General features: G+C 39.3%; 2 protein-coding genes across 8 annotated transcripts in view; both read left to right on the top strand.

The window, feature by feature from the left end:
- The window catches only part of FGD6 (FYVE, RhoGEF and PH domain containing 6), a 77,534-nt gene extending 58,056 nt beyond the window's left edge, over window positions 1-19,478 (top strand). The window contains exons 15-21 of the mRNA XM_026123172.2: window positions 2,012-2,114; window positions 2,636-2,782; window positions 3,599-3,701; window positions 5,838-5,965; window positions 10,964-11,092; window positions 13,728-13,876; window positions 15,999-19,478. Coding sequence (XP_025978957.2) covers window positions 2,012-2,114; window positions 2,636-2,782; window positions 3,599-3,701; window positions 5,838-5,965; window positions 10,964-11,092; window positions 13,728-13,876; window positions 15,999-16,035 — 796 coding nt within the window. The 3' untranslated portion in view covers window positions 16,036-19,478. The remainder of the gene's footprint in view (window positions 1-2,011; window positions 2,115-2,635; window positions 2,783-3,598; window positions 3,702-5,837; window positions 5,966-10,963; window positions 11,093-13,727; window positions 13,877-15,998) is intronic.
- A 2,840-nt stretch (window positions 19,479-22,318) lies between these two features.
- The window catches only part of NR2C1 (nuclear receptor subfamily 2 group C member 1), a 53,722-nt gene continuing 49,689 nt past the window's right edge, over window positions 22,319-26,351 (top strand). For 5 of the 7 annotated variants that reach the window (XM_064510369.1, XM_064510354.1, XM_064510362.1 and 2 more), the window contains exons 1-2: window positions 22,337-22,508; window positions 24,524-24,584. The gene's annotated coding sequence lies outside the window, so the exon portion shown is untranslated. Of the gene's footprint in view, window positions 22,509-24,523; window positions 24,585-26,351 lie in introns of all 7 variants that reach the window. The other 2 variants (XM_064510345.1, XM_064510330.1) reach the window with 2 other exon arrangements.

Genomic DNA, 26,351 nt, shown 5'->3' with positions numbered 1-26,351 from the left:
GGATTGGTAATAAGGCTAATGGCTAACATTAGCAGAACTGCTAACTGTGAGCTCTGCAGTAAAATATTGGGGCCATAGCCATGCAGCTCATTGTGTGAGCAACCCACTGTAATCAGCACGATCTGGGGATGCTGAATCTCCAGGATTGCAGCAACTTTTTAAATATTTAAAATAGTTTTAGGAGCCTAATTAAATGTAATTGGATTTTGAAAAAGCCAAAGGAATTGACTGGAGCTATGAATGTTATGTAGCTAATGCAGATTGTTCTTACCAGATAAAGAAGCAAAGGTAAATAAACTGAACAAAATGTTCCACTCAGAGAGTGAGATACTGGGACAGACAATAATACGCTGCTTTGCCCTTGCTTGTATCTTGTTTCCTCTTCTTTTGTTCTGACTCTCACCCTGTGTGCATTAGATCTTTGTTTCTCCTTTTGCCTCCCAGTCTTCCCCTTTGTTTACCTTACCAGATTTGTCCTCTCTGATTCTATGTAGTATCCAATTTCATTCAGTTCAAAATTCCTGCTCAAAATGTTTTTCTTAAAGGCTCAAAGATGATCAGAGCTTCCAAATTCATCTAGCATAAAACAATAGCCATCAAAAATAACTGTTGTTGTGTACTTTAAGTGTTGTGTCCCTCATTTGTGTAAATTGTTGCCTTCCTTTTTCCTAACTTCCCGCTTTATACAGTTGTCATGTTTTTTTTTTCTTTTAAAAAATAATCTATTTGATGCTATTTACATAGGAAAAAAAAATACTGTTCTGAAATTTTAGAACCCCTTTTTAAGCTGGTATTGCATCGTAAACAAGCAGTCCACCTCTTCCCCTGCCACAAGCTGGTCCGGCCTTCCTCAGAGCCACCCTCTCCTTTGTGCTGGCACAAGTAATTGTTCACCTGCATGATGAACCCAGTCAGGAAACTGATACAGAGGATTGCCTGGCTGATTGCTTGCTGGGTTAGTTTTAATCTGCATTTGTTTCCCAGGCCAGGTCACTGCGCGTACAGCCCACTGTGTGGCCATGTAAGTGTCTGTTCTGGCAGGTGAGAAGACCTAGCGGCTGAAAGGGAGGTATTGCAGGCTGTCTATGCAGCAGCAGCAGCAGCAGCATGGATTTATATTGTATAAAAGTGAGAGTCTGCCCATGGCCTCGGGAAGTACTTTGACGTTGTACTTAATACAGTATAGCTACAGGCTCCTGCTGTACCAAGCAGTCCTTGTTCTCCTTGCTTCCTGTGTCACACCACTTGATCCTAATGCTTTCCTTGCATCAGACTTAGTGATCCATTAGCTGCTGGGTAAAGAGATGCAGTAAGTTGATCTGCTGGAGGACCGCTCTTCTCTTTGGGTTAGCTGATCCAATGGAAAAACGGCAAAAAACAATTTATTCTGAAGCTGCATAATTACTAGACTCGGTAGGAGGGAGCAGTCAGGAGCACTGGGCTGGGGAAGAGGCAGCCCATTCTTTTTGACAGAAGCCTGGAGTTTCACAGGAGAGTTTCACAGGATCAAGTACAACAAACTGCACCCTGAGACACACGGAAGCGGGGAGAAAAAGGCTTAGGGAAGCTTCAGAGCCCCTCTTACGGGAGAGGGCCCATGACTTTGTTCTGGGAGCATCGTTTACACCAGTGGCAGTGTTACTCAAGCTATTCAAGGGTCTACCCAGAAGGAGGAAATAATTACATACAAGCCTTGAAACAATCACAGGGTATTTTGGAAGGAGGAAAGGAGGGAGGGAATCTGCATTAAAACAACAGACACAATTCTTTTTTACTATTTGTCAGCACAAGCACTGACATCATGCAGATGGTTGAGAAAAAGCAATCAGCAAAATCAGCTCGAGTAGGAACAGGAGACAATCTGTAAAATTTAAATTGCAGGAGAGTTAAGTCAACATGTAATAAAGATAATGGAATTCAACACTTGCTTCTTAGTTTTAAATGTTAATGATAAATTGATTTTTTTTTAAATGTTAATGATAAATTGATTTTTTTTTTTAAACTCGAACAGTTCTGCAATGGAAAGAGATGAGTGGTTAGATGCCATCTCCAGGTCAATTGAAGAATATACAAAAAAGAGAATCACATTTAATCCTAGTAGAAGTCTTGAAGAGGTATACCATACCATTATTGTTATTTTGTTTCCCTTTTAAATGTAAAGATTCTTGGGAGGTGTTTAGAGAATCAAAAGATACTTTATGATGAATAATAAAACAGAATAGTAAATTATGAGACTAGATGATGATAGAACAAAGTGGTATTTCACAGAATTATTGATTTCAGAAATTTAAACTTTTTACTTCCAAAAAACCCAAACCAGCCTTCTCAATCCTCTCAGCAATCTTGAGAAGAGAAAGATGAAATGAGGAGATTTTAATATGTAGTGGCTATTGATAGAGATATGCTGGTAAAGCTTGGCAGTCACAGAGCCTTTATGAACCAATTAAATGCAGCTTTGTCTTTAGGCTTGTGTTATAATGGCCACTGGTGAAATAGTAGATAACCTTTATTTAAGATGATAACTATATATTAGAGAAGGCTTTTCAGCATTGTTAGAGTTAACCTGTAATCACTGATAAATATTAATGTATTTTTCATTACTGAATTTAATGGTATTCCACCTATGTCTTCTCAGGCAGATCCAGAGAAACAGGAGGAAGATAGTCCACTAGGCTCAAAGGCTCCTATCTGGATTCCTGATACTAGAGCCACTATGTGTATGATCTGTACTAGAGAATTCACATTGACATGGAGAAGGCATCATTGCAGGGCATGTGGAAAGGTAGGCCATTTTGTAATCATCTTCTCTGTTAGTTTTTCAGGTTTTTTTGGTGTGACAAATACAAGCGGAGCCTGGTTGCACTATATCTGTTTTAAGGGGACACTGTAGTATGACACAATAATATGGGTTAAAAACAACACAGTTATTATTTAGAGTAAAAAGTGTATGACAGACCAGTGTTCAACTTTTAACCTGTTCCATGTTTTGTGTTTCGGAATACTATTTATGGTTGTTTCCTACTCCTGCAACTGTATAATACAAACCAAGGATGTTAGCTGAATTGTTCAAAATACCTTCCTCCACTAATTTTCATAAATGATTCAGTTTTTATGTTAGGACCAAACTTATTTAATATTTAACTACTGTGAAATACACGATTATCTAATAAACCTTTATTTTGCTCAGAGTACAGAATTCACTGTAATCAAGACATCTGTGTTGCAGAGAAATTGTCAAGAGAACAACAACTACTTTTAGTTATTTTGTAAAAAGCTTCTGAATTGAATAGTTTTCAGTAACACAGGCTTACTCTACTTTTCATGAATTGTTAACATTGGCTTATTGAGTTGTTTAATTCAGTGATTTTTCTACTTAAATTGTTATCATTTACAGAAAATTGTTGGTCAGCTGAGATCACTCATGGAAAAGGAGCAGAATGTTGAACGCATAAAGAAAAGCCAAGATCGTTTTCAGTATAAAATAAAAACCTGTTTGAAGTTCAGTTATGAGCCTAAGAGTACTGAAATGTACATCTTGGAGGTATTTGGTGATTTCAAGATACGTATAATGCACAATAATGCTTTTATTTGTTTACAGATTGTCTGTCAAGCTTGTTCATCAAATAAACACAGCTTAGACTACATGAAAAACCAGCCAGCAAGAGTATGCGATCATTGCTTCAGAGAACTACAGAAACAAGGTAAAAGAAATCTGCTCAACTTGCCTGTCCTATTTCTGTAGCCCTTATTGCCATGGTATGTGCTTCATCTTTGTGTTTCTTTGCAGCGCCCCTTTGAAATAGAGGTGTTCTCAAGGAATTGAGATGCAGAGATCTGGGAACATAAAGTGCTACCTCTGCCCTTTTTTGTGAATTATGTGTTCAAGTGTCTAATTCTGCCTAATTGCCTGAGAAGCTATAGCATCTGAGTAAGTTGTAAGAGCCCAAACAACTTACTGTGGAGTAAATGATGAAGTGAATTTGCAATACATTGGCCCTTCCTTGGTTACAGTCCACACGCATGCATTTGCTCTATGATAAATGACATGTGGCTTATGCTGCTTTCTTTTTGGGCTAACTTGTGTTAAATTACTTTTCATTTACCAGAGGGTACAAGTATACATTAAAGTCCTTGCAACTTACCTTGCAACAGTGGGTTCACATGTACTTTTACCCTCTGTAACATGTTTATATGCCCATTCACTTAAATTTTGCCAGCGAAGCTCCTGAGATAGCTAAAGTTCTGGGGCAGTACTAAAGACAGAGGCCTTTATTTTACTGAAACTGAATCTCTTAATGTCTTTCTCAAGCCTCAGCTTATCTAGGACTTGAAAAGTAAGTGTATCCGTTCTGAGGGCATGATCTAACAGCTGTCCCCTAAGCATGCCTACTGAACACTAACAACATGGATTTCAGTATAAAGCACCACAGCTAGAGCTATTTTCACTGAAACACTTTCGGAGAATGTGGCACTATTAATGCCTGCCAGCAAACGAAGTTTGGAGAGCTTCATGATGATAACACTTCCTCGGAGAGGAGGTCCAGGGTCAGCTTGCTTCTCAAGCTGAGAGAATTCAAATCTGTCTCCCTGGAATTAGCTTCAGGTCATTATGTAGGAATAAATATAAAATCAACAGGGGCATTCCCCCCAGGAAGGTGGGAATCCAGTCCCACCTCACAAGACTTGCTCTGAATTGTGTCCAAAGACTCTAGCATAAAGTGCACAGTCATAAGCAGGGACTAAAAATGTGTGCGGCTCTTCCCTCTGGGAGGGGCTCCAGTTTGACGCAAGCTGTCTGGGGTCTCAGAGGGAACCCATGATGCCCTGATGAAGTAATCAAGCCATGGCCTCCAGCATGCTAGGAGTGACACGTTATCAGCTGGACACAGAAAGTAGCATCATAGCCCTTGGAGCGGTGGGAGCCTACATAGACAGGGAAGGGGCAGGTTGCTGGACCACCTGCAGGTCTCTGCCTTGGGCGCTAGAGGCTGCTGTGCTGCAGGCAATCGCGGGTGCTTTTTAACACCCAGAGCTATGTGAAGAGCTGCAGAGCAGGTGTAGTACAGCTGGGAATCCAGTGACTCTCCAGCTTTCCTCATTATTAACAGCACCTTCAGGTACAACTCAAAAGGGAGACTTAATGAAGCTTAGGACAGCCCTCTTCCTTCCAGGCACGGCTGAAAAGTAGCGGTGGGTGTTGCTAGAAAAAGGGTCCCTAAGGGAGTGAAGTGTTGCAGAAGTCTTCCAAGGGAGATACAGGAACTGCCCAGAGCAGTGCAGAAAGACAGGGCATGCTCTGGAGATGGGAATGAATTAGAGATGCATCGTGGCATGATGCTGGAAGGAGGAGCCCTACTGCATCCATGCTGAGAAAAGCAAAGGAGGTAAGTGTAGTGAACTGAGGGACAGAGTTGGGGAACAGAGCTGAAGCACAGACTGAACTGGAATGGATATCTTTAAACACTTTTAATTGTTTTTAAGACTTGAATTTTTTTTATCCTGAGTATGGGCAAAAACAGTTCAAAAGCAAGAAAATAGACTTTGAAAACAAACAAGACCAATCTGTTTAGTTTTAAACTTCTTGTATTTTTTAGCTTTATCATGAATTGGGGGGTTCTGACTCATCATGTTAGTGATAGTACTGAGAAGTTAATTCAACACTGAATTTAATGTGGTTAGGAATTGCATTACAGACAGACTGGCAAGAGATCAACAGCTTACATTTGAAACACTGTAGTCTGAATAAAAGTGTCATCTGCTTTTAAGAAAAATGTCCAAGGATCATTGCCTGTGTTTAGTCACCTGTGACACGAAAGCATTCATCTTATGCGTTTTAGATAACCAGTGCACTCCCAAGAGTGGATCCCCAGTCAACCATAAATCTCCGTCCAGTGCCTTGTCTACAGTTTTACATAGTATTCCATCTGGAAGAAAACAGAAAAAAATTCCTGCAGCTCTCAAAGAAGTAAGTGCTTTATTGGTCCAAAATAATGCTTTGCTGGTATTACATCATCAGAGTTAATGATGGAAAAAGTAATTGATATTTTAGCTGTCTTCTCTACAATGAAAAGTTAAAATTCATCTGCAGTATTGATTTGGGCCTCGGTTTTACCTAGGCAGGGTCCTGAACTATGATGTAGTATATAAACTGCATAAACTCCTTTGAATCTGTGATTCAAAGATGTAGTCTGGAATAATAATTTCTTGCTTGCTTCCCATGTTTCAAGGAATTGTGATTTACTTCTGCACCAGTAGTAGACTCCCACGGGAAAAGATAGAGCTAAACTCTGCCCACCTACACTGGAGGGCTTGGGAATGGGAGGAAGTAATTCTTCTTCTTACGTGAGAATGTGGGTCCTCCAGATGTATGTGGTCCTATGTGTTTTAGTCCTCTCTTGTCCTGCTCTATCCAGTAAGTCCTAAATCTCGGTGACTCCAGAAACCTCTCTTCCAGAGCAGATAGAGGCAGACAAAATTTTCCAGTCATTTATGACTCATGCATCTGAGTTAATTAGCAACATTAACTTGAAATCAGGTTAGAATTTGAGTCTTTGACAGAGTGGATTCTGGGTATCTGTTTCAAAGGGAAAAAACCCCCACAAATTATGATAGAAGTGATGTACTAACACTGTATAAAAGCTGGACAGGTGTTGGTTTAGTTATGCTACAGCTGGTAAAATCTTATACAGTTAAATAAACCTTTTCACTTAGTTACTAGTACTGGCTTTTTGGTTTCTTAACCATTTGAGCCCTGATGGAAAGTGCTAGAACAAAACTTAATTGCAGTAATGACTACAGACACTATGCAAGTTCTTCACACTGTGACATCAACACAACAGCAGAGCTGTTTTCTTAAAAAAAAAAAAAAAAAAAAAAAAAAAAAAAGTCCCTGTAGGTAGCAGCAGAGCACCCTCCATGTAGAGACCAACTTTCAGACCCCAGTGGAAGTGATCTAGCTTCCAACGTTGTCTCTTTCAAGATGTTTCATATAATTGGTCCCTGCATAGATAATGTGGTATGTTAGTAAAGCTGAAAGAGGTTTGGTAGGTTCTCAGCTATTAACTTAACTCGCTGTGCAAGTGGAAATCCGAGTCACTGTTTTCTTACAAAGCTGTTAACTTCCTAAGGCAGCTTACTTTCAATCAGAGTATTATTAGCATTCTGTTTTCCAACAGAGATTTAAGAAACGCAAATACAGGATAAAGTATGTTCATTGGTGCCTAAGATCAGTGCCTCTAGTCTACTGCGGTGCTTCATGTTCTGTACCATAACCATATTTCAGAGCTACCCAACATGTGATTATTCTGTCTTCCAAAGATCAGACATCTTCCTAATGCTAGACTTCTACTCTCAGGGAGGGAGAACAGATAATTACCTGAAAGCTACTTACTAATATTAGATCTCTTGAAATGTATCTGGCAAGAGAGCCTCCTTTTAAAAACAAGGAAAAGATGGTAGGTGTTTGAATAGTGGCCCACAATTGTGGTACAGTTCCTGCATTCCCTTTGCATTGTCATTAGGTATTGGTTCCTACTCATGTTTTTAATATTGTGATACCTTTCAAGATAAAAAATACTGTAAGTCATGACCAAACTGGATTTTTCCCTGTTCTTGAGAAGGCAATGAAAATGTGTAGCAGACTTTATCCTTCTGAATAAATCTGCCATTGCAAGAACAGGAAGAAATTTACCTGCTAGAGCATATAATGCAATTTATCTAATTTATAAAAATTTAAACCGTTTATGCATTTTACTGGTGTATGATACATTAGAATTCCCTGAGGTTCTGCTCTAACCATGTTCTGATATATTGCTTTGTATGCAACCTGTGAGAGATTCTTAACACAGCTTTCAATTTGTCAACTTTGACTGTGCTGTGTAAATACTTTAGGTAAGATGCAGCTCAGGTAATTAGTCTTCCTTAACACCTGCTAAGTTTTCTTATGGCTGTTTTATTTTCTGGGAAATATATTGCTGAAATTTTCTGTCAGGCATTAGCCATTTTATAAATTCTCTAGATATTTTGGTGGATAATTCTAGTGAAAACCAGTATTATTAGGAAAAATAATTTGGATTAAATGCAGTTATAATTTCATTTGCTGGCATCACTTGACAAATTAATCTCAAGGCTGAAAGCAGCATGACTTCCTAGTGCCAGGCTGTGTTTTTATATTAAAGTATGAACATGTTGCTTGAAAAAAATACTGTTGTGGATATTTTTATCTTTAAAGCTTTTCTTATTCCAGAGGAATTGTTCAATATGCAATTATGTTTCTGCTATTGAAAGTCATTTTTAAACTTTCTCCTATAAAGATATGGTAGAACATGGAGATCCACGTTATTGGTATTTGAAACTACTTGCTATTATCTAAGTACGTTTGGCAAGTGAGAATTGTTGCAATTTGAGAGCAAATTACAGTTTGATAAGGATGTTGAAAAATATAGTGGACAAATCTATATGGTGGTATAAATTGATGCAATTCCACTTGCAGAGTCTTTGCCATAGCACCAGAGTGGCTGACCAGGGGGACTTTACCTTTGTGTTTGTGCCTAAGCGCTAATCAATATTATATGTAACAGTAGTCCTGTGGCAGCTTTAACACACACAAAGGGGAAACAGGCATATTGGTATTGTTTTCAAGGGCTTGCAGGCTGCCTGTGCTCAGAAATCCTGTGATTCCTTCTACTGTCCTGATGTTAACCTGGTCCTGTAATGATTGAGGCCTAGCTGTTGGCATACTCTGGCATAGAGATTCTTTCTCTGTTTTCTTAATCCATATTCTGATATCATAATTATATTTAAAATGCTCTCTCATAACCCTTTAAAAATGTGTCTAGCTGCTAAAAACGTGCAGAGAGTACCACTGTTCGGTCTAAGTAGTATTCAGTCGCATGACGGATATTATCCTTCGGGCTGGCAGCAGTCCTTTCTGAGAGCACTCCTGTAAATTCTTGTGGATAGCGTGCCACTCCTAAATAAAAGCAACATCTTTGGTGAGCTTGGAAGTCTCATCAGCGCAACAGGAAGTAATATCTTCGGAGTGAACCTGTCGGGAGAGGTAGACTTTTCCAGGAGACTCTGAACCGCTGAAGCAACCTTCACCACTCCTAGACTTGGACTGGTCTGTTACCTACTGCGACATGGCTCGAGCCCTAGTGTCTGGAGGGAAGAGACTTCTAATCCACTGCAACTCTAATTCTCCTGGTTTTCTGAGTCATTAACTATATGTCAATGAAATCCTGTATCATTAATAATAAAGCTAAATCATAAAATACAATACATAAAATCAGATCAAATGAAAAAAATACTTAATATCAAAGTATAGAATAAATTTCTTAGTTCTCTATGATGTTATCTAATTTTAAAAAGCAGTCTTGTCTAGCTATGAGCCCCCAAAGTAACAGGGCATTATGCATCTCCATGCCAAATGATGTATTTCCAGCAAATGGTAAGGATTCACTTATACTGAGGGTTGAGATCAGTGTTTAGATTATAGTTGTTCTTATAGCCATTAAGATAGTTGCCTCCCCATCTGCAATTGTGGAGGGCAAGCAGAGGCAATTACCCGAAACAGGGCAACCTGAATTGTTCCTGAATAAATCAGTATGACACCGCATGTTATGTCTTAAGTAGCAGACAAATATTTTGGTAAAAAATAATCATTCAGTGAATTTAGTATACAACTTCCAGCATGCACAGTGGAAGATATTTTAATTAAAGGCTATTTAACCTTGCATTGATTCTCATGCAAGTTGCATTGGTCTAGCTGATACACAGTACTTATTACCAGCAATTTGTTGAAATTTTAAGACAAGTGAAAGAGCTTTAAGGTGAAGGTGTCCCTCTCCTAATGAGAAAAAATAAATCAGACCAATACCACATGGTAATAATTGTTCCTGCTTTAAAATCATTTCATTTGGAAGCTGGTAGGCAGAAGAAAAGCTTACCTAAATGGTTTTCTTTTTCTGTGTGTCACGTCAGTGAAGCTTCAATTGGCTACAGTAATTACTTGTTGATATCAGAGGTTGTAGACTTGCTGCAGTGTTGAGCGAAGGAAAGTTTATGACTCTGTCATGTCTACAGGCTTGACATTGCTCGAGACCAGCAATTGTGACAGCAGTAGTCAAGCCAGAAGGATAAGGATTCTTCTTTAGTTTTCATTTTCTGAAGGTGTTTGGCTGGTCTCTCTCCCACCTGCAGCCCTCCTCAGGTTCCTTTACAGTTCAGGATGGAATATTCCTCTTCTGAAATAACTGCTATCACCTAAAGAGGTTTGAAAGTTCATTTCTACACAAAGAGCCCCCAATAGTAATGCTTTTACTCGCTGCCTAAGTCTGTGAAACCAAACTGGTGTGTGACCAGCTTCAGTTAGTGTCTCCAAACATCGTTGAAATTCTCTTACTGAACTGTAAGATTAAAAAGTGATTTTTAGAGTGTAAGATACTAATAAGTTGGAACCATACGAAAATAATTACTTATCAAAACATAGAGGAACAGTCCTGTTTCTTATATGTTCCAGCTTTTCTGAGAGATGTTCTTTTTGTGTTTTGGTACTCAGCTCTGAAGTTGTAAAAATTGTGATTTGAGTTCTGTTGTGACCAAAATCTTCCTTCTGCTTCCTTCCCTCAGGGAAAAGTAACTATTTTGATCAGTACGTAAATAAGCAGACTGCATTTTGTATGGCTAAGTATTTTTTGAGCTACATATTGCTGTTATTTTCCTGTACTACCAGAATATGATCTGCATCTGAACAACTGTAACAGCAGTGACTTTTGATCTGACTTCTTGAACGCAGGGAATGTAATGAGGACTATAATTTAATTGGGTTGGCTTGTTATGTTATACTAATTTTCATGATATCTTGTCCTTTGGAATAATCTATGCACAGTCTATGAAAACTAAACAGACGTACTGCAAAATGCAGATGGATGCATACATGCTTCTGGTGTTTTTTTCATTTCAGGTTTCAGCAAATACGGAAGACTCTACAATGAGTGGCTACTTACACAGATCTAAGGGCAGTAAGAAACCATGGAAACACCTATGGTTTGTTATAAAAAATAAGGTGCTATACACATACGCCGCTAGTGAGGTAAGAGACAACAAACTAGAAATCAAATAGACATCCAGTGATAATACTGTATTTGTAACAAAAGTGTTCATTTTTATGATCTAGAAACAAGCTATAAAATCAGATCACATTACAGTACTTGATCTGATTGCAATAGGGTACTTTGAGAAGGCCCAGTGAGCTTGGTACAGTGATATGCTGATATAGCTATGCTGTTTCTGATTCCAGACCTAGCTTGAGTACCTCTGCACTGCACACCATTGCACAGTTGTAGGTATGTTCTGAGTCAGTTGAATACACGGGGGGTCTGTTTAGATGCATCATTTTGCAATATTGACAAAGCCAACAGCATCTTGAAGTATCTCGTTTAGCAGTTGCATAAGGTATTTTGTATGCTTGGAAAATGAGCAAACTAAATCTCTTGACCTCTCCTCAAACTGTCTCTTTCAGCCTAGAATTAACTGCTGCAGTAGAAAATAAGAAATGCATCTTGTCTAATGGCATTTGCTTTTTTTTTTTTTTTTTTTTTTTTAAAGAATGTTTAGTCTTATTGTGATATGGAATATTCTCTAACCAGTATATAAAGCTCTGCACATGCTGAGGACATTGTGTTTTTATCATATCTATAACATTTTGCAACATATATGGATGTATTCTAGAGCTGGAAGATTTGACTTTTAGATTTTTTGTATTACGTATTATAGCTTACTTATAGCTTTCAAGAGCAAAATATGCAAAGCATCTGTTTAGAAGTGTTGCTGTCCCTCATTTTCTTTAGAAATGGTAAGCCCCAACCTATCCTGACCATATAAAGAATAGCCCTTCTTCACCGCCACTTCACCCCCAGTTTCCACTCCTAGATATTTCCTGGTTTTAGGGGATGTGCTCAGATGTGTTGCTAGGTTGCAGTGTTCTAGTGCCAACCTTTGTTAATTTTAGCACTTCCGAATTATGCCCAGAATCTGTAATGTTACTTCAACCATAGAATGGGCAATAGCAAAAAATCAAGTAGTTCTAAGAAGATCCCCCCCCCCCAAAAAAATTGCTTTTGCAGAGATTTGAAAAATATTTTAGAGCACTATCTCTCTCCTGTCAGTTGTGAGGGAGATTTTGGCAACTATGAAGAAAGGTATACTAGTCCGTGGCAGTCACCTTAAATTTTCTTTTGCTTGGCTTCCTCTGAGATATAAGCCTTCCAGAGTAGCGCTGCAGTCTGCAGCTCATGATCACAAAATTAGTTTTTTCCTGTTTTCTTTACACTAAGAAACATATGTTCTTAGTTTTTGTCTTGATGAGCCATTGCACCAGATTGTTTGGAGACTTTCAAGGAAAGGTTATAATGACCAGTCCAATGCAGCTTTAGCCAGGAACCCCCACTTAAGCCTTTTACATTAGTGGCCTTATTAGTGAACACCCACTTAAGAATGTTTCTTTTGATTCAGAAGCTTATTGGCTACATTTCTAAGTGGCAAAGCTTATACTCTCATTAGTGGCATAAAGACCTAAAATAATAAAACAGATTGCTAAACCTGATTTGTCTGTCTTCCAAAATCAAGAAATGTTGCATTCACAGGAGACACTTGTTTTGATCTAGAAGCCATTACCCAGGTCTTCACCTGATGTGTCAGCATTTGTATACATTCTTTGCTTATATCCTCTATCCATAAGCATTGCAGGATCTGGTCTAGTTGCACAGCAGTATTATGCAATTTGCCCAGGATGAAAATACCCTTTTTCCAAAAATGCTGTACAGTATCTTTGTAAACTAAAAGATGAGAATATAAAGGGGAGTAATTGGGATGAAGGCAGAAGGAAAAAGGTTGATTTTTAGCCATGTTTTCAAATTAAATGTAGGGAAGCTAAAAGTGTATAAGGAGGGGAAGCATCATACATGTTTGCCCTGTTTTTACTCTTTCCTAGCTAACCACTTTTGAATACTCAAACTGTTTTCTTTCGCCCTATTAGTTTTCAGCAACAGAAAGCAAAGTAAGTTTAGCCATCAAAACCATTTAGAGTACAACTCCAGTGACTGAAAACATAGACTACATCCATAGCTCTTTCTGTTAGTGTACTGAGTGCAGGTAATAGCATCCTGGCTCAGTTTCTCCAGGAATACTTTCAGCCCTCCACAGCTCTCTTCATTGATAAGCCCAGAAATACATTTCACACTACCACAGTGAGCCAGATTACAAATGCCAGGTTTTGTGATGCCCTGAATGTTATCAGAGAACACCTTATAATGGCATTTAGTCTTTCCATTGCAACATTTTTTAGACATGAAAACTTACTAAGGTTGCTGGAGACAGTACTGGGGTACATGGACCTTTGGTTTGAAGGCAGGTGGTGGCCAGTTTTCTGATACACAGTAAGTTCTTATCAGGCAGAACGATGAGACTAGGTCGTGAGGGAGAAAGCTGGTCTTACCAGCAAAGGATGGAGGGACAGTAGAGTTGAAGTCTATTAGGTTTTGTTATTTCCTGTTCACCGATTCATGCATGGAGGCTATAAAAAGCAGCATTTTGTGCATGACTATTTGTAATAACTTGTTTGATCCGTTGTAATGGTATGGTGCATGAATATAGTCTAAAGGAATTGCTCAGTGTATCTTACAAACTCTGTTTCTGTCTTGTGTTGGTTTTTTTTTCCCCTCAAATAGGATGTGGCAGCATTAGAGAGCCAGCCTTTACTGGGATTCACAGTCAGTGAAGTAAAAGATGAAAACTCAGAGTCTAGAGTGTTCCATTTACTGCACAAAAACACTTTATTTTACATATTCAAAGCAGATGATCCTCACTCAGCTCAAAAGTAAGAAACTATTTGAATTCACTCCTGTTACTTTTTTTCTGGGGAAAATGTTTCAGGTCATGAATGTTAATATTCATGGATTAAGGATATGTATGAAAGGCGCATAATATATAATATGTAAATAAATCTCTTTTTAAGAAAAATAAAACAAGCTGTTAAAACAGCAGATGCTGTTTCGTTAGGACTTCTGGGATAGAGATCAAAAGCAAGCAAACAAGCAAAATCAGGCAAAACCTTCTCTTCTTTTCTTTAAATGAAGAAGCAGACTTTCCTCTGCAGAGGAATGAATGTAAGAGAAGGGAAAAGTGTAAAATAAAATCTTTTTTGTTGATAAACCATTCTTTTATCTCTATCTCTGGTCTGTTCAAATGAAAATTGAATGTTAGCTTTGCAGAAAACCCAAAAGCATGTTTTAAGTGTTAACTGGTCTGCTTTGTTTTTCCATTTCAAGCTATATAACTCCTGGTTTGTTTGAATTTGTAATAACATTTATCTGTTTACATACAAAATAATCTAAAAACTTTGTCATTAATTAGGTGAAAATATTTCCTGTTAAATCATGGAGTAAATTAGAAGTGAGCACACAAGCAATGCATCTAAGTATCCTGCCTATATACCTAGCTTATTTGACTGTTTTCACTGCAATTTTCCCAAATTAGTTTTACTTTAAAAAATAGATTTAATGGGTTAAGTAGTCCATTATTAATACTTAAACATTAAAAGGTTTGTAGATACAGCTTTGTGCAAATAGGGACATTCTAAAAAACAAAGTGCCTTAATAATGCTTTTATATATACAAAATCTGGAAGTTTGTCTCTTTTGTCTCCAGATGCGCACAAACATTTTTTTGTTAATTAAGACAATATTCTCTTGTTTCCAGTGTGTCCTCGTTTGTACTACATTAAACAAAACTAACCAAATCCAAGGCTTTCAATAGCTTTGATTTCCTATTCAGACAATGGCTTTTGTTACCAGGAGGAAAACTTCTAATTCAATGTAGTCTGTTTTACTTAGGCTAAGAATAAAATTACATACCTTAAATTGCAAACTTTCTCCAAGTATTTAATATCCTAGGGAGATTTACGTTGAATTTACAGAATAAATGCTGTTTTGATAGCATTAAAAGGAAAAACAAACAACCCCCCACCACCATGCTGTTGGCCTGTTTTCCTTGATAGGCACTATTTTTTCCTCTTAGAGCCAAAGAAATATTGGATGCATTTGTTTAAGTGCAGTAAACAGATGCTTACTTTTTGATGAGCTTTGAAATTAGTACTATGTTCAATGCTTAAGGTGTTAATAAATGTGTTATATTTTTATTCCTTGGAGCATTTTAGTCATTTTTAATGAATATACGGCAGTGGAAAATACAGTAAACCCTAAAAAGTAAGGGATAGAAGTTTGAACTGTGTATTAAGATGTGCATGGGGGTGTACACATGCTTAGTATGTTCCTGTGAAAAGCTTGAATTCAAAGAAGATTGACACAGTTACAAAGTTAAACACTCAGGGCAAGGAAAGGCCAATGTCTGTGACTAATATTTAAATACCCTGTGAATATTAGGACAGCTTTGAGTTTCCATTATCACAATCATTTTACAGTCTTTTTCTCATTCAGTTCTTGGAAGATTTTCACTCAACATCAAGTCAGTGTTTGCTTAATCTTCAGTATGTGGGCCCCTTGACTTTAAATGCACACAGCTCAGCCCTCCCTCTGAAGACATCATTTCTTTTCTTACTGTGGTCATCAATGTGGCATCAAAGTGCTTCAGAAACATTTTTTTAATAGCATCCTTGAATGTGAGGATGTTTATCACCCCTGTAATAAAGCAGGAACTTTATTCCCTTTATTCCCAACTTCTTGAAAAGCTTTATACATGTAATTTCAGGAAGAAAGAAGTATGAGCAAAATAGATTCTATCATCTGGCCTTGTATTGATACTTAATAGGTCATTAGCAAGCTTTGAATGTTTGGACTCATTGGACAGATTTTTAGTATTAGAGCTAACAGAGCAACTGATAATGGATGTATGATGTTATTCTTTATGTGGCTTTTCAGCAAGTGGGCAGTATGATTTGAACTTTTACCAGAAACTTACTAATAGTTATTAATTTCCTAATAGGTGGATAGAAGCTTTTCAAGAAGGCACCATATTATAGTAGCATCAGCACCGTGTCTGCAAGTCTAAAGCAAAATGTCTGAACATGATGGTAAAACACACACAGTACAGCACCGTTGTGCAAAGAAATGGAATCCTGCCATGTCGACCTACACAAAATTGTATATTTGTCAGAATTAGGAATTGTTGCTTTTTTAGTGCAAGGTAATATTTTTTAAAGAATTGTGTGTATTTGTGTAGATACAAAATGTGTTATTTATTAAATTCCAATGTTTACTTTAATGGTCATAATTATTTGTGAGGTCTGCATTCAGTTCCGAAATGCCCTTGTCTTCAGAACGGCAGGTGGTTCATCAAAATATTCTTAGATTTTTTTAAAAAAAACAACACAAACTTTATTACAGTTGTATGTTTCCTCATGATTTTTATAGGTCTTGAGTTGCTGATACTCACTCTGCAATTTAGCAAAAACAGATCAGAATAGGAATTTTAAAAGAGATTTTAGACCTTTGTTGGTTATGTAAACTCCTTTATGAGAAGCTGTATAATAACGCTACTGTTCTCCTTTAATGGCAGCTGAAGTCCTGTGTACCAGTATAGTAAAGCAGTACAACAAATTCTGTATCACAGAAGGTCTTGCAAAGTACAGCTCAATTGTTTAAAAAAAAAAAAGAAAAAATATTTTAAAATAGACTTTGCAATTACTGAGATAATGCACTAGAGCTTTTACAATACTGCAGAAACCAAAGAGACTAAATTAATTATCATTAAAAAATTGCAGGATCTGTATTTTCTTTTATGTTTCCAGTAGTAAATTAAAGCAGAGTCAAAATGAATTTTTCACACAGAGAGAAAGATTACACATCTCAAAATTCTTCACACTACATGAGTTCTGTATGCAGTATGAAATATTATCTAAAGTACTGCTCAAAAAACATTAACTAAATATATGCCATTCCCCAAAATGTTAAAATATTGTATGCATAAATATTATGTTTAAACTGGAATTGCCATAGCAAGAAAACACAGCTTTTTTTAGTGTAGATGGTGTTGAAAATGCATACCATTCTTTGAATACATTTTGTTTACACTATGATTTGTTCTTTTTGACACTTTAAAACACTTTTTTTTTTTTTTTAACTTTAGAAAACTGTCAGTATACCTCATTAGGAAATACTTACTGATGATTCTGGTGCATTTATTCTATTTAACTTTTGAGAAACTGTTAATACTGTAATAGCATAAATGGAACTAGAACTATGAAAAACACATAAAAGGAAGTCATATTTATGTTAAATGCAATGCATATGTAGCCAGCCAGTTAATTTTACTGTATGTTACATTTTTCAGTGATCATCTGGATCAAGCTAGTTTTGGTAACAGGATTAAGAGCAATTCATCTTCAAACTGCTGGTTTAAATCTATGTTGACAGTTATTTTATGGCCTCACAAAGTAAAACTGGGAGAGGAGTTAGGGATTTCCTTTGAGTTATCCCCAATTACCTGTGTTGATGGAAGTCCTAATATGGACAAAAACCCGGGAGCATCTATTTTTACTGATATATTGACTGATGTCCTGGTTCAACAGAGTACTTGCATTTGTTTACATTGAAGGATCTGGGGTTAATTATTTGCTGGAACATGAGGGACATGCATATTGAGAAATGGAGGATTTAACCATATTTGATTACAATGATTGTGAACTCTATGGAACATACCAAAGCCTGGTCTACTGCAGCTCACTACTGGATGTGGCTTCACAATGTGTAGATGACACCAAAAAATAGGTGATAGAATTAGTAATTAGTAGTCATCACAGAAAGGCAGAGGATGAAAATGCAAACCAAAATACTGTTGTTCCCTCAAAATAATACCTCAAGATCAGGCTTAAGATACTAACATAGCTCTAAGGAAGCTTGCCTTCCAGAGCTCCTGTTCAGTTGGCAGGGAGTTTGGAAGCCTAATGCTTTAACTAATTGTATTGACTTCAAGCATTTCAGAAGTCCTGAGGACCTTTCTGAACCAGGGACTTAAGGCTGTTGATCTGGCATCAACGCTAAAGATTTGACCAGATAGTGTTTGAAAATCAGTGGAAATCAGATCAAAGCCTTTATTCACTCATTTTTTTAAAATACAAATGTGATAAATACTCTTTTTTTTGTTACATATATAAAGGGCTTTTATGTAATTGTTCAGAAACAGCTGCTGACTGAAGCCAAGTAAGCTATTAGCATGTCTCTTCAGGTGATTTCTGACATGCTTTTACTGTGTCCGAAATAAAGCTGATACTAATATAACATAGATGTCATGTGGTTCTTTCAATTGATATTATCAAATGGAAGAACTCCTTAATATTTTTATATGAACTGCACACCAGCTAAGATGGAGAGCCTTGAGCCTGCAAATAAAAAATATGTTCATGGCTGGAAGCAAGTTAATTTTGTTTTAAATTTATGGTTTGATATTGATTTCTTCAGTGCAAAATTGAAACAGAGCAATAAAAAGTCAAAACACAGAGTAAAGTGCCCAAGTTCTGCTTCATGTATGGCATGAAACTACCTCTAAATGATTTGGTGCAGAATAGGAAAATAGTTTAAAGTGTTCTGTAGAAGTCAGAGAACTTCTTCGAGAAGCAGTAGATCAACCAAAAATCTGTGACACAAATATATTGGAATAGAGCCTTAAAAACGTTAGTAGACATGTTGCAGTCTAATTCTGTATGAAATAGGTGACATTTTGTCTAAACATATTTGAATATTTATATATTCAGCACTAGTGGTTTGTATCATATGAAAAACATTTCCAAGACCCACAACGTAGGTATTTTCATCATGTTTTCAGATGACTGCTTTTCAAACTATTACCCAATTTCTCCCTCCTGCCCTTTTATTCATTACCACCGAAGGTCAAGTATTCACTTCTACATTTGACTCTTACATCAGCAGATTTATTAAACAAGACCAATAGTTTTTAAACACCTGGCTACCTCTTATAAAGAGCTATAGTTAATAGTTATTTAAGGTTCATTAGTAGAGTATGAGACAAACATTAGCATTGAACATTAGTTCTAGTATCCTTAATCTTGGATAAATGAAAGGTTTTAGGATCCTGAATTGTCTTTAAGAAATCATTGACTTAAAACTTTTTATTATCCCTGCAGTACTTAAGATAAATGAATGGATGAACAACTATGGAACGTATTTTACTAGGTTTTTTTGTGTATGGAAAGTGGACTACCAAATTATTTATATTACATCACAAAGTAAAGAGTTGTTTGGAGAGACATTCAATGCACTTCTTTGCCCTAGCTCCTGTCCAGTGAATTTACTGTCCAAATATACTTTTATCTGGAGCAGTCCTAAATTGTACTGTCTAAATGAAAGAATAGAATCTTTATTTTGTAAATGAAAAGTGCTGAAATTTGTTGTAAATATTCTTGTGGATATGTATCATTTTTGTATAAATAAATTCACATTAATTGAATCACTTGCTTTTTTAAAAAATATTTTCAGGTCTTTTGTGTATGCCGTAATTCATTTATTCATTGATCTCCAAATGGCAGAATTTGCTGTCATTATGCTGTGTGACTGTTTTAAATTAAAGTTCATATTAGGTTTAGTCATTACAAACAGAAAAAAACTTTGAAACGGTAGGTTATATGCACAGGCTGGCATATTGCTGCTGAGTTTACTGACAACCTAAAACAAGTTTTAAGTGAAGTGTCTTGCTCATGTCAAGCAAGACACTATACACACTCTTATTGCAAAAACTGGCATCCTTGCCATGAAAACTCTTTTCACCTTCCTGCCTTGCTGTCTTACCTATAGCTGCTTCTTGCTGTCTAGTTCTTCACTTTGTTTCCTCTTCCCCACCCTCCAAAACTAAAGACTATGCCTTTACAAGTTCATGATGTTTCAGTTTTCTACGGAGCCTTTTCACAACAGGGTGAGGAGCCTGTGTGGTGGGCAGAAGTGATGACGAAGTGCAGCAGTCCAGTTTACTCCTGAGCAGTCCTGTAGGACACCAAGAAGTGGGAGTATAACTCCTGAAACTGTCCCCCAGCTATGGGGAACAGCAGCCCTTCTCTGCTGGGTCCCCTGGACAACACTGGTGCCTGAGAATGAACTAGGCTCCCTATGCCTGTGTGCTATAATGCAGTGTGATTTAGTAACAGCTGACTAGGATAAATTAATCCAAAGAGAAAGCACTTAATTAATGCAATGTTCTTGGATATGTATCAGTGTAGGTAAGACAGTTCCAGAACACAAGAAACAATAAAAGGGCTGCTATCTCAGTCTCCTGGTCAAAATTGCTCAGAAAGCATTTTGTCCCAGATTTTTGAGAGGACACGGGATTTTACTTATCTCTCCCTCTTCAGCCACAAATACATGAATTTACCCATCCCACTGCTGTGGTCATGTTTCTCTTTTAAAAAAGAAAGTAATCTTATCATCCAACTCCCAGTGGTTATTGCATCTGATATTCAAGCTAATTTGTTTAAAAAATTCTTTAGCACATTAATTCTTAGTACACACCAATAGCAAAGAGAACAGCCTAAGAAATAATCATTCTAAAGAATTAAGAAAGTTATTTATGGCAAGGTCAAATGAAGGATGTTACATTAATAAATGCTTTTGCTAAATTCATTTATATTGTGTCAATTAAAGTGTGCCAGTATCACAGTTTCTGTTGGCGTAAGTATTTTAGTAGAGCCTGTATGGAAGAGATTTTTCTGTCAGCTTAGTTATCCTGCCCCCTTGTACTTCACCAACAGATCTTTGAAAGCACTTTTTTGATAACTTTGCATTAACAACATAAAGGATTTTGCTTCCATGAATGTTTTTGGTAGGGATGCATCTCTTTCGCAGAATCCTGGCTGACACAGCTACATGGATTGTACCTTTGTAATACCGACCAATTACGAATTGGGTCACTTAGGAAAATTTAAACACTTTATTGGTTACAGTGTCACTTTTGCTCTATTGAGGATATCAAAATGCTTGTATGAAATTAGCCTTAGTGAAAGTTCCTTGGTATTTGTTAAATTAAACTGCCATAAGCTTCATTTAGAAAGATGACGTGCAGCTCAGGCTAGTCTCGGAAGTGGTAAGTACGGTAAATTGAAAATGCTCTAACATCCTACACTTTCAGGAAATGACCAGGAAGTTAATTGCTCCAAGTTAATTTTTTTCCATAATGTTCATTTGCTTTTAGCTTTAGACAATGTGTTCAATCAAAAAGCAAAATATGAAGCCTGCCAGTACTGACTGAACTAGTGATCTTGAGCAGAATACGCTAGATACAACTGCAGCTGTGGGTCTTTGGGTGGGTGGGTGGCAGGAAAAACAGTAAAGGAGTTGGCAAGATAAGAATATGAATGATTTTATTAATGCTAACACACAATTTGTTTGTATTCTTCAGGGTAGTTCACATCTCTGCTTTTCAGATGTTAGTGCTGATATTATCCAGTTCAGTAGATATTCTATAAAATAGTGTGAATGTTTTTAAAAAAACAGATAATGTAATTCTGTACATAGCTGAGGTGGCCTGCATGATTCCTGCTTATCTCTAACCACAGCTCCACAATCTTCATTGAACACATGGAAAAGGAAGAAAAACAGGGACATATTTTAAAAACAGTTACTGCTACTTAAAACCAAGGTCACTAATTAGCGTAAATACTGCTAACTCAACTTTGCTCATGAAGAACAGAGGTATAAAGATTGGAGACAGCAGCGAGTTGTTGGTTTGACACCTTTTGGAAAGCTGTACTCAGGTAGGGAACGCAGCACGTGAGCTTGGTCTGCGGAGCAAAGCCTGGTTCCTTGCTACCCTTTCAAACCCTTTTCAGAGCAATGTTGACCTTTAACTGGCAAATTTTTTTTTCTCCCAGCCATCACTGACAGAGCATAGCTCTTTCACAGAGGGTTGGCTGAACTCCTAGAGTAACTTCTAGGGTAACTCAGGGAGTGATGAAGTCACTTGTGTGACTTTTGTCTTCACCGGCTGTGACTGCAAGTCGCAGCATCAATGACTTAGGTCTTCATCGTACTGCGGATATTTTGACCTGGCTCTGCAGAACCCGCGTTATTTGCCTCGCTGTTTACTACTCAAAGCCAAAACCTGAGCTCGCACCACCAAAATGCGAATTCCTCCCAACCCTGAGCCGTCTCTTGCCGTCGCGGCGCACGGAGCCCTTGCCCGCCGTCGCCCGCCCGCGCACAAAGCGCTCCCCGCCCGGCCGCGCGCCGCCGCTAACGGCCGCCGACCCCGCGCGCCCCCCGAGGAGGGGCGGGCGCGCGCGGCAGCGAGGCCCCGCCCCCACCCCCGCCATCGCGCGGGTCCCTCCTCCGCCCGCCCCGCAGGGTCGCTGGGCGCAGGCGCGGCGGCGGCAGCGGCGGCGCGGCGGGGCGGCGCCGAGGGGGCGGGGTCGCGAACTCTGACCTCCCGGAGCCGCCGCCGCCACCGACAAATAAGCCTGCCGGAGAGGCCGCCGGGAGCCGGGCCCGCCAGGTGAGAGACTCCCTCGGCCTCGCGGGGGCGGGCGGCCGCGCGCCTGCGTGCTCGCGGCCGCCCGCCCGCCCGCCCGCCGGCTAACGGCTCCGGCCGCCGCCGCCGCCTCCCGCCCGGCCGCCGCTCTTCCGCCCGGAGCGCTGCCGGGCCCGGGCCCGCCTCGCCTGAGGCCACTGCCGGTCCCGTTAGGCGGCTCCCGGCGGCGGCGGCGGCTCCGCGCCCCCCGACCTTTCACCTACAGGAACAGCTTGCGGCTCCCGCTGCCCCGCATCCGGGCGGCGCCGGCTGCCGCGTCGCGGGGGCGCGGCGGGGCGCCGGCCCCCTCCTTCTGGGGGGCGGCGGCCGCGGGTCCCCTCGTGCCGGGCCCTGCCGCCCTCCCCTTCCTTCCCCCCCCGGCTGTGCGCGTCCCGCCGCAGCCATTTTGTGCGGGGCGCCGCTCTGCGGCCCCGGTGGCCGCGGCGGAGGGCGAGGCTGGCCCCCTCCCTCTTCCCTGCGCCGTCTCCCCCATCCCGGCACGGCTCCCGGGGGAGGGCGGAGGCGGAGAGCCGTCGCCTGCGGCCTGGCCGGGGGCAGGCGAAAGGACGGGCCCGGGCCGAAGCGTGACGGCCGGGCCTCCTCCTCCCTCCCCTGCGGCGCGGTCCCCTCGCGGGGGCCGCGTGGGGTGAGCGGCTGTGCTGACCCCGTCCTCCTCTGTCGCTCCGTGGCTGCTGGTCACCCCCTGGCTCAGAGCTCTTCTGCGTCTCTGGCTTTATCCTGAATGTCTCCATCTGTTATTTTTGTTGGGGCAGATGACCCTGTCACTGCTCCTTACTCTGTGTCGATGGGTGGGATTTTTTTCTCTCTTTACGTTACAGGGGTCGTTTGTGGTCTTTATTTTTTCAGAGTACTGCTATATCTTGTTTAAGAGCAAAAGCACAGCCCTGTACCTCAGGGTAAATTTATAAATTGCGGAGGGAAAAGAGGAGATGATGTATGTTCTGCAAATAAACTGGTTTTACTACAAGATGAGTGTGACCATGATATTTGAAAAACTGAGCTGGGCTTTCTCTGATCTGAGGCTACTAATAAATAGTGTTAAAGGTAGGCTTGGGAAAGGTGGTGTAGTAGGCAAGAGCTACATCCACATCTATTATTAAAAAAAAAGAGGGGAGGGGAAGTGTTTCTCATAGTTTTCTGTAGGACAGCTCCCTGTTTTCAGAATCAGCATTGTGTAAGCAGAAATAAAAGCTGCTCGTTTAAAAAAAGGTGGAGGGGGCAAGAAGGGAGACATCAAATTACTGTAGTGAGGTAACAGTGTTCACTTGGTGACTCTTCAGCCAGACTTAGTAATTTTGAATGGCTTTTTCTGTAACAGCATTTCCAACTTGAAAATAACTCTGTAAAGACTTTTTGTAGTCCACAGTAGCCAGTTGTGACATGACATGTCCTAGTCCAACAGCAGTCAGCCCACAGCTTGCTCCTCACAGTCTGACTTTCCTGGGGGGGACTTTTGTCTAAGGGAAATCCTGAAGGTCTGTGAAGTGTTTCACTTCTGTCTGAAGTTCTTTCTTCAGAGGCATTGCAGTTGCTCTCCTATTGCATGAGCAGATGTCATGTGATGGCAGATAAGGGTGTGTGCACCTGCATAGTACCATGGGGGACATCGAGATCATCTGATGGGCAGAAAGTGGGGTGTATGGTCCTCAACTGCTTTTGTAGTTCATGTACCTGCCCCATATGGATAACTAGACACCACTTGCCAAGTCTGCTGAATGCTGCAATGACAGATCAAGGTGATGCTTCCCACAAGAGAACAATTCACAATAGGTCTATTATCTAGCTCTAACTTTTTCCATCTTCACTTGAGGTACTTACTAACATTTTTGGTTTTCTTGCTAGTTGTATTTTCATGTGAAAAGTTCTGAAGGGAATTAAATTGGTAGGAGTTCTGATCTCTTAAGAACAACCATAGCCGAGGCTAGATGTGTGTGTTTTGCGGGGGGTTAATTTTAAGTCTGCCTTGTTTTTCTTGTCAGGTTTCCTAGCCTCTGAAGACAAAGCCCAAAGCAAGCCAGTGTAACTGTGAAGTTGACTCAGGTGTGTGTGGGGGGGTGTTTGGACTAGATGACCTCCAGTAGTAGCTTTCAATGTGAATTATTTTGTGATTGTATTCTATGATCAAAGATATATTGAAAGAAATGAGCACTGATACTGTAGCATGCCATTAAATAGTTCAAATGCAAAATATAATTACAAAATGCTTAAAGCTGGTATGCTAGTCCAATGAAAACTGGCTTTCATTCATAATATGAAATCTAAATATTTAGACTGGCAAGATCAGTCTGCTTTTCTCTCTGCTGATATTTAGTTTTCATTTTGTTTTATTGTGTGCTTATAGTATTATATAATTAATATTTATGCAGCCAGTGAAGTTGCTGTGATTTCTTTACACTTTGTGAAGGAAAGCAGTTTCCCTAGAGGTAAGCCATGTCTTATGGTAGAATCAGGAAAAAAAAAAAAAAAAAAAAAGAGAAACCAACTTTTCTTTGATATAGGGAGCTCATCTGTGTACAAGGAACATAGTGGTGTTGAGTCTAACTTGTACGCGTTTGTTCTACTGACTAAAAAACTATGGATTTCAGCTGTCACTACTACAGCCTGTGGGAAGACAGCAGAGGATAGGTGTCCCTTTCCTGCCTCAGCAGCCATCCTGGCTTAAGCAGTTTAAATAGTAAGCCTTTGCTAACCTGAGTTTTGATCGAAACAGGTTAGGGAGCTCTCACATGATTAGCTGCTTTCATGGACCTATGGAGATATTAACATCCAGCATAGGGTGAGCAGCTGGGGGCAGATGTGGGGGCAGTAGTCTCTGACTGGCACAGCTGTCTACATATGCTTTTCAGTTACACTCAGTCTGCAGCCGGTAACTTAGGAATGAAATACATAGCTGTATTTTTTTTAAGGCATCAGGGAAAACTAAACAATGCCTAAGTTACATTCTGGTGATACGAAAAGTTCAAATTAGACTTTTAAAACAATTTGGTTAAATGAGTGAACCATTTTGTGTAGATTGTTCCTCAGTGATGTCAGGCTGCTTTTACCAATTTAAACTTATGCATGTACCTTAGTGGCATTATGGTAAACTGTCACAGAAGAATATTTCATTTAAGTGAGTATGGCAGATAAAACTGCAAAGGTGCAGTTAACCGAATTCTTATTGTGTGTATAGTCCTGTTCATATCCTTACCTTTCAGTTGTCAGCCTTTGATTTCAGAGGTTATTGCATTAGAGAGTACCAACCAAACTCTCAAAGCAAGCAACGAAGGATTTCTCTTCTGAAGAATCAAAACTCTTCAATTCCAATTCTTTGAGGTTATGGGATAGGTTTTGCATTGTGAGAGAGTTCCATGTAGTGCCACAGATCTTGTAAGGAAGTACAGTCCTTTCTGAAAATTATGGTATTAAAAATGCCATTCTGCACCAATACTTAATTTAATTTTGTTACTTTGGGCCAGGCCTTACTTGAATTCGTTCTGTTCAATTTGGTAACAATGCACTCTGGGCTAAGCTACATATTTTGTCCTTGTAGGAAGTTAAACAAGTAACTTAAAAAAAAATCTAGTATTACCATATTAGCTATAATCGTTATATCACCTCAAATAAGTTGAGGTTTCTGTTTATAGCCCAACAATAACTGTGCTGTGAAAACTGCCCCATTTATTTTGGTAATAGGTTTCCTTTGAAGTATTAGCAGGACAGTGTAAGTGTCAACATGACTAATGCCTTCACTCTTGACTGACTTAATCTGAATATTTTTTCCAGTGCTTTGCATACCATCCCTGATTATCCATATCTAGCTACTAA

This window comes from Dromaius novaehollandiae, chromosome 1 (genome assembly GCF_036370855.1).
Source record: "Dromaius novaehollandiae isolate bDroNov1 chromosome 1, bDroNov1.hap1, whole genome shotgun sequence".
NCBI classification, from domain to species: domain Eukaryota; kingdom Metazoa; phylum Chordata; class Aves; order Casuariiformes; family Dromaiidae; genus Dromaius; species Dromaius novaehollandiae.
Note: the sequence above shows the minus strand (reverse complement) of the source record. Positions and strands in the feature narration are given on the sequence as shown.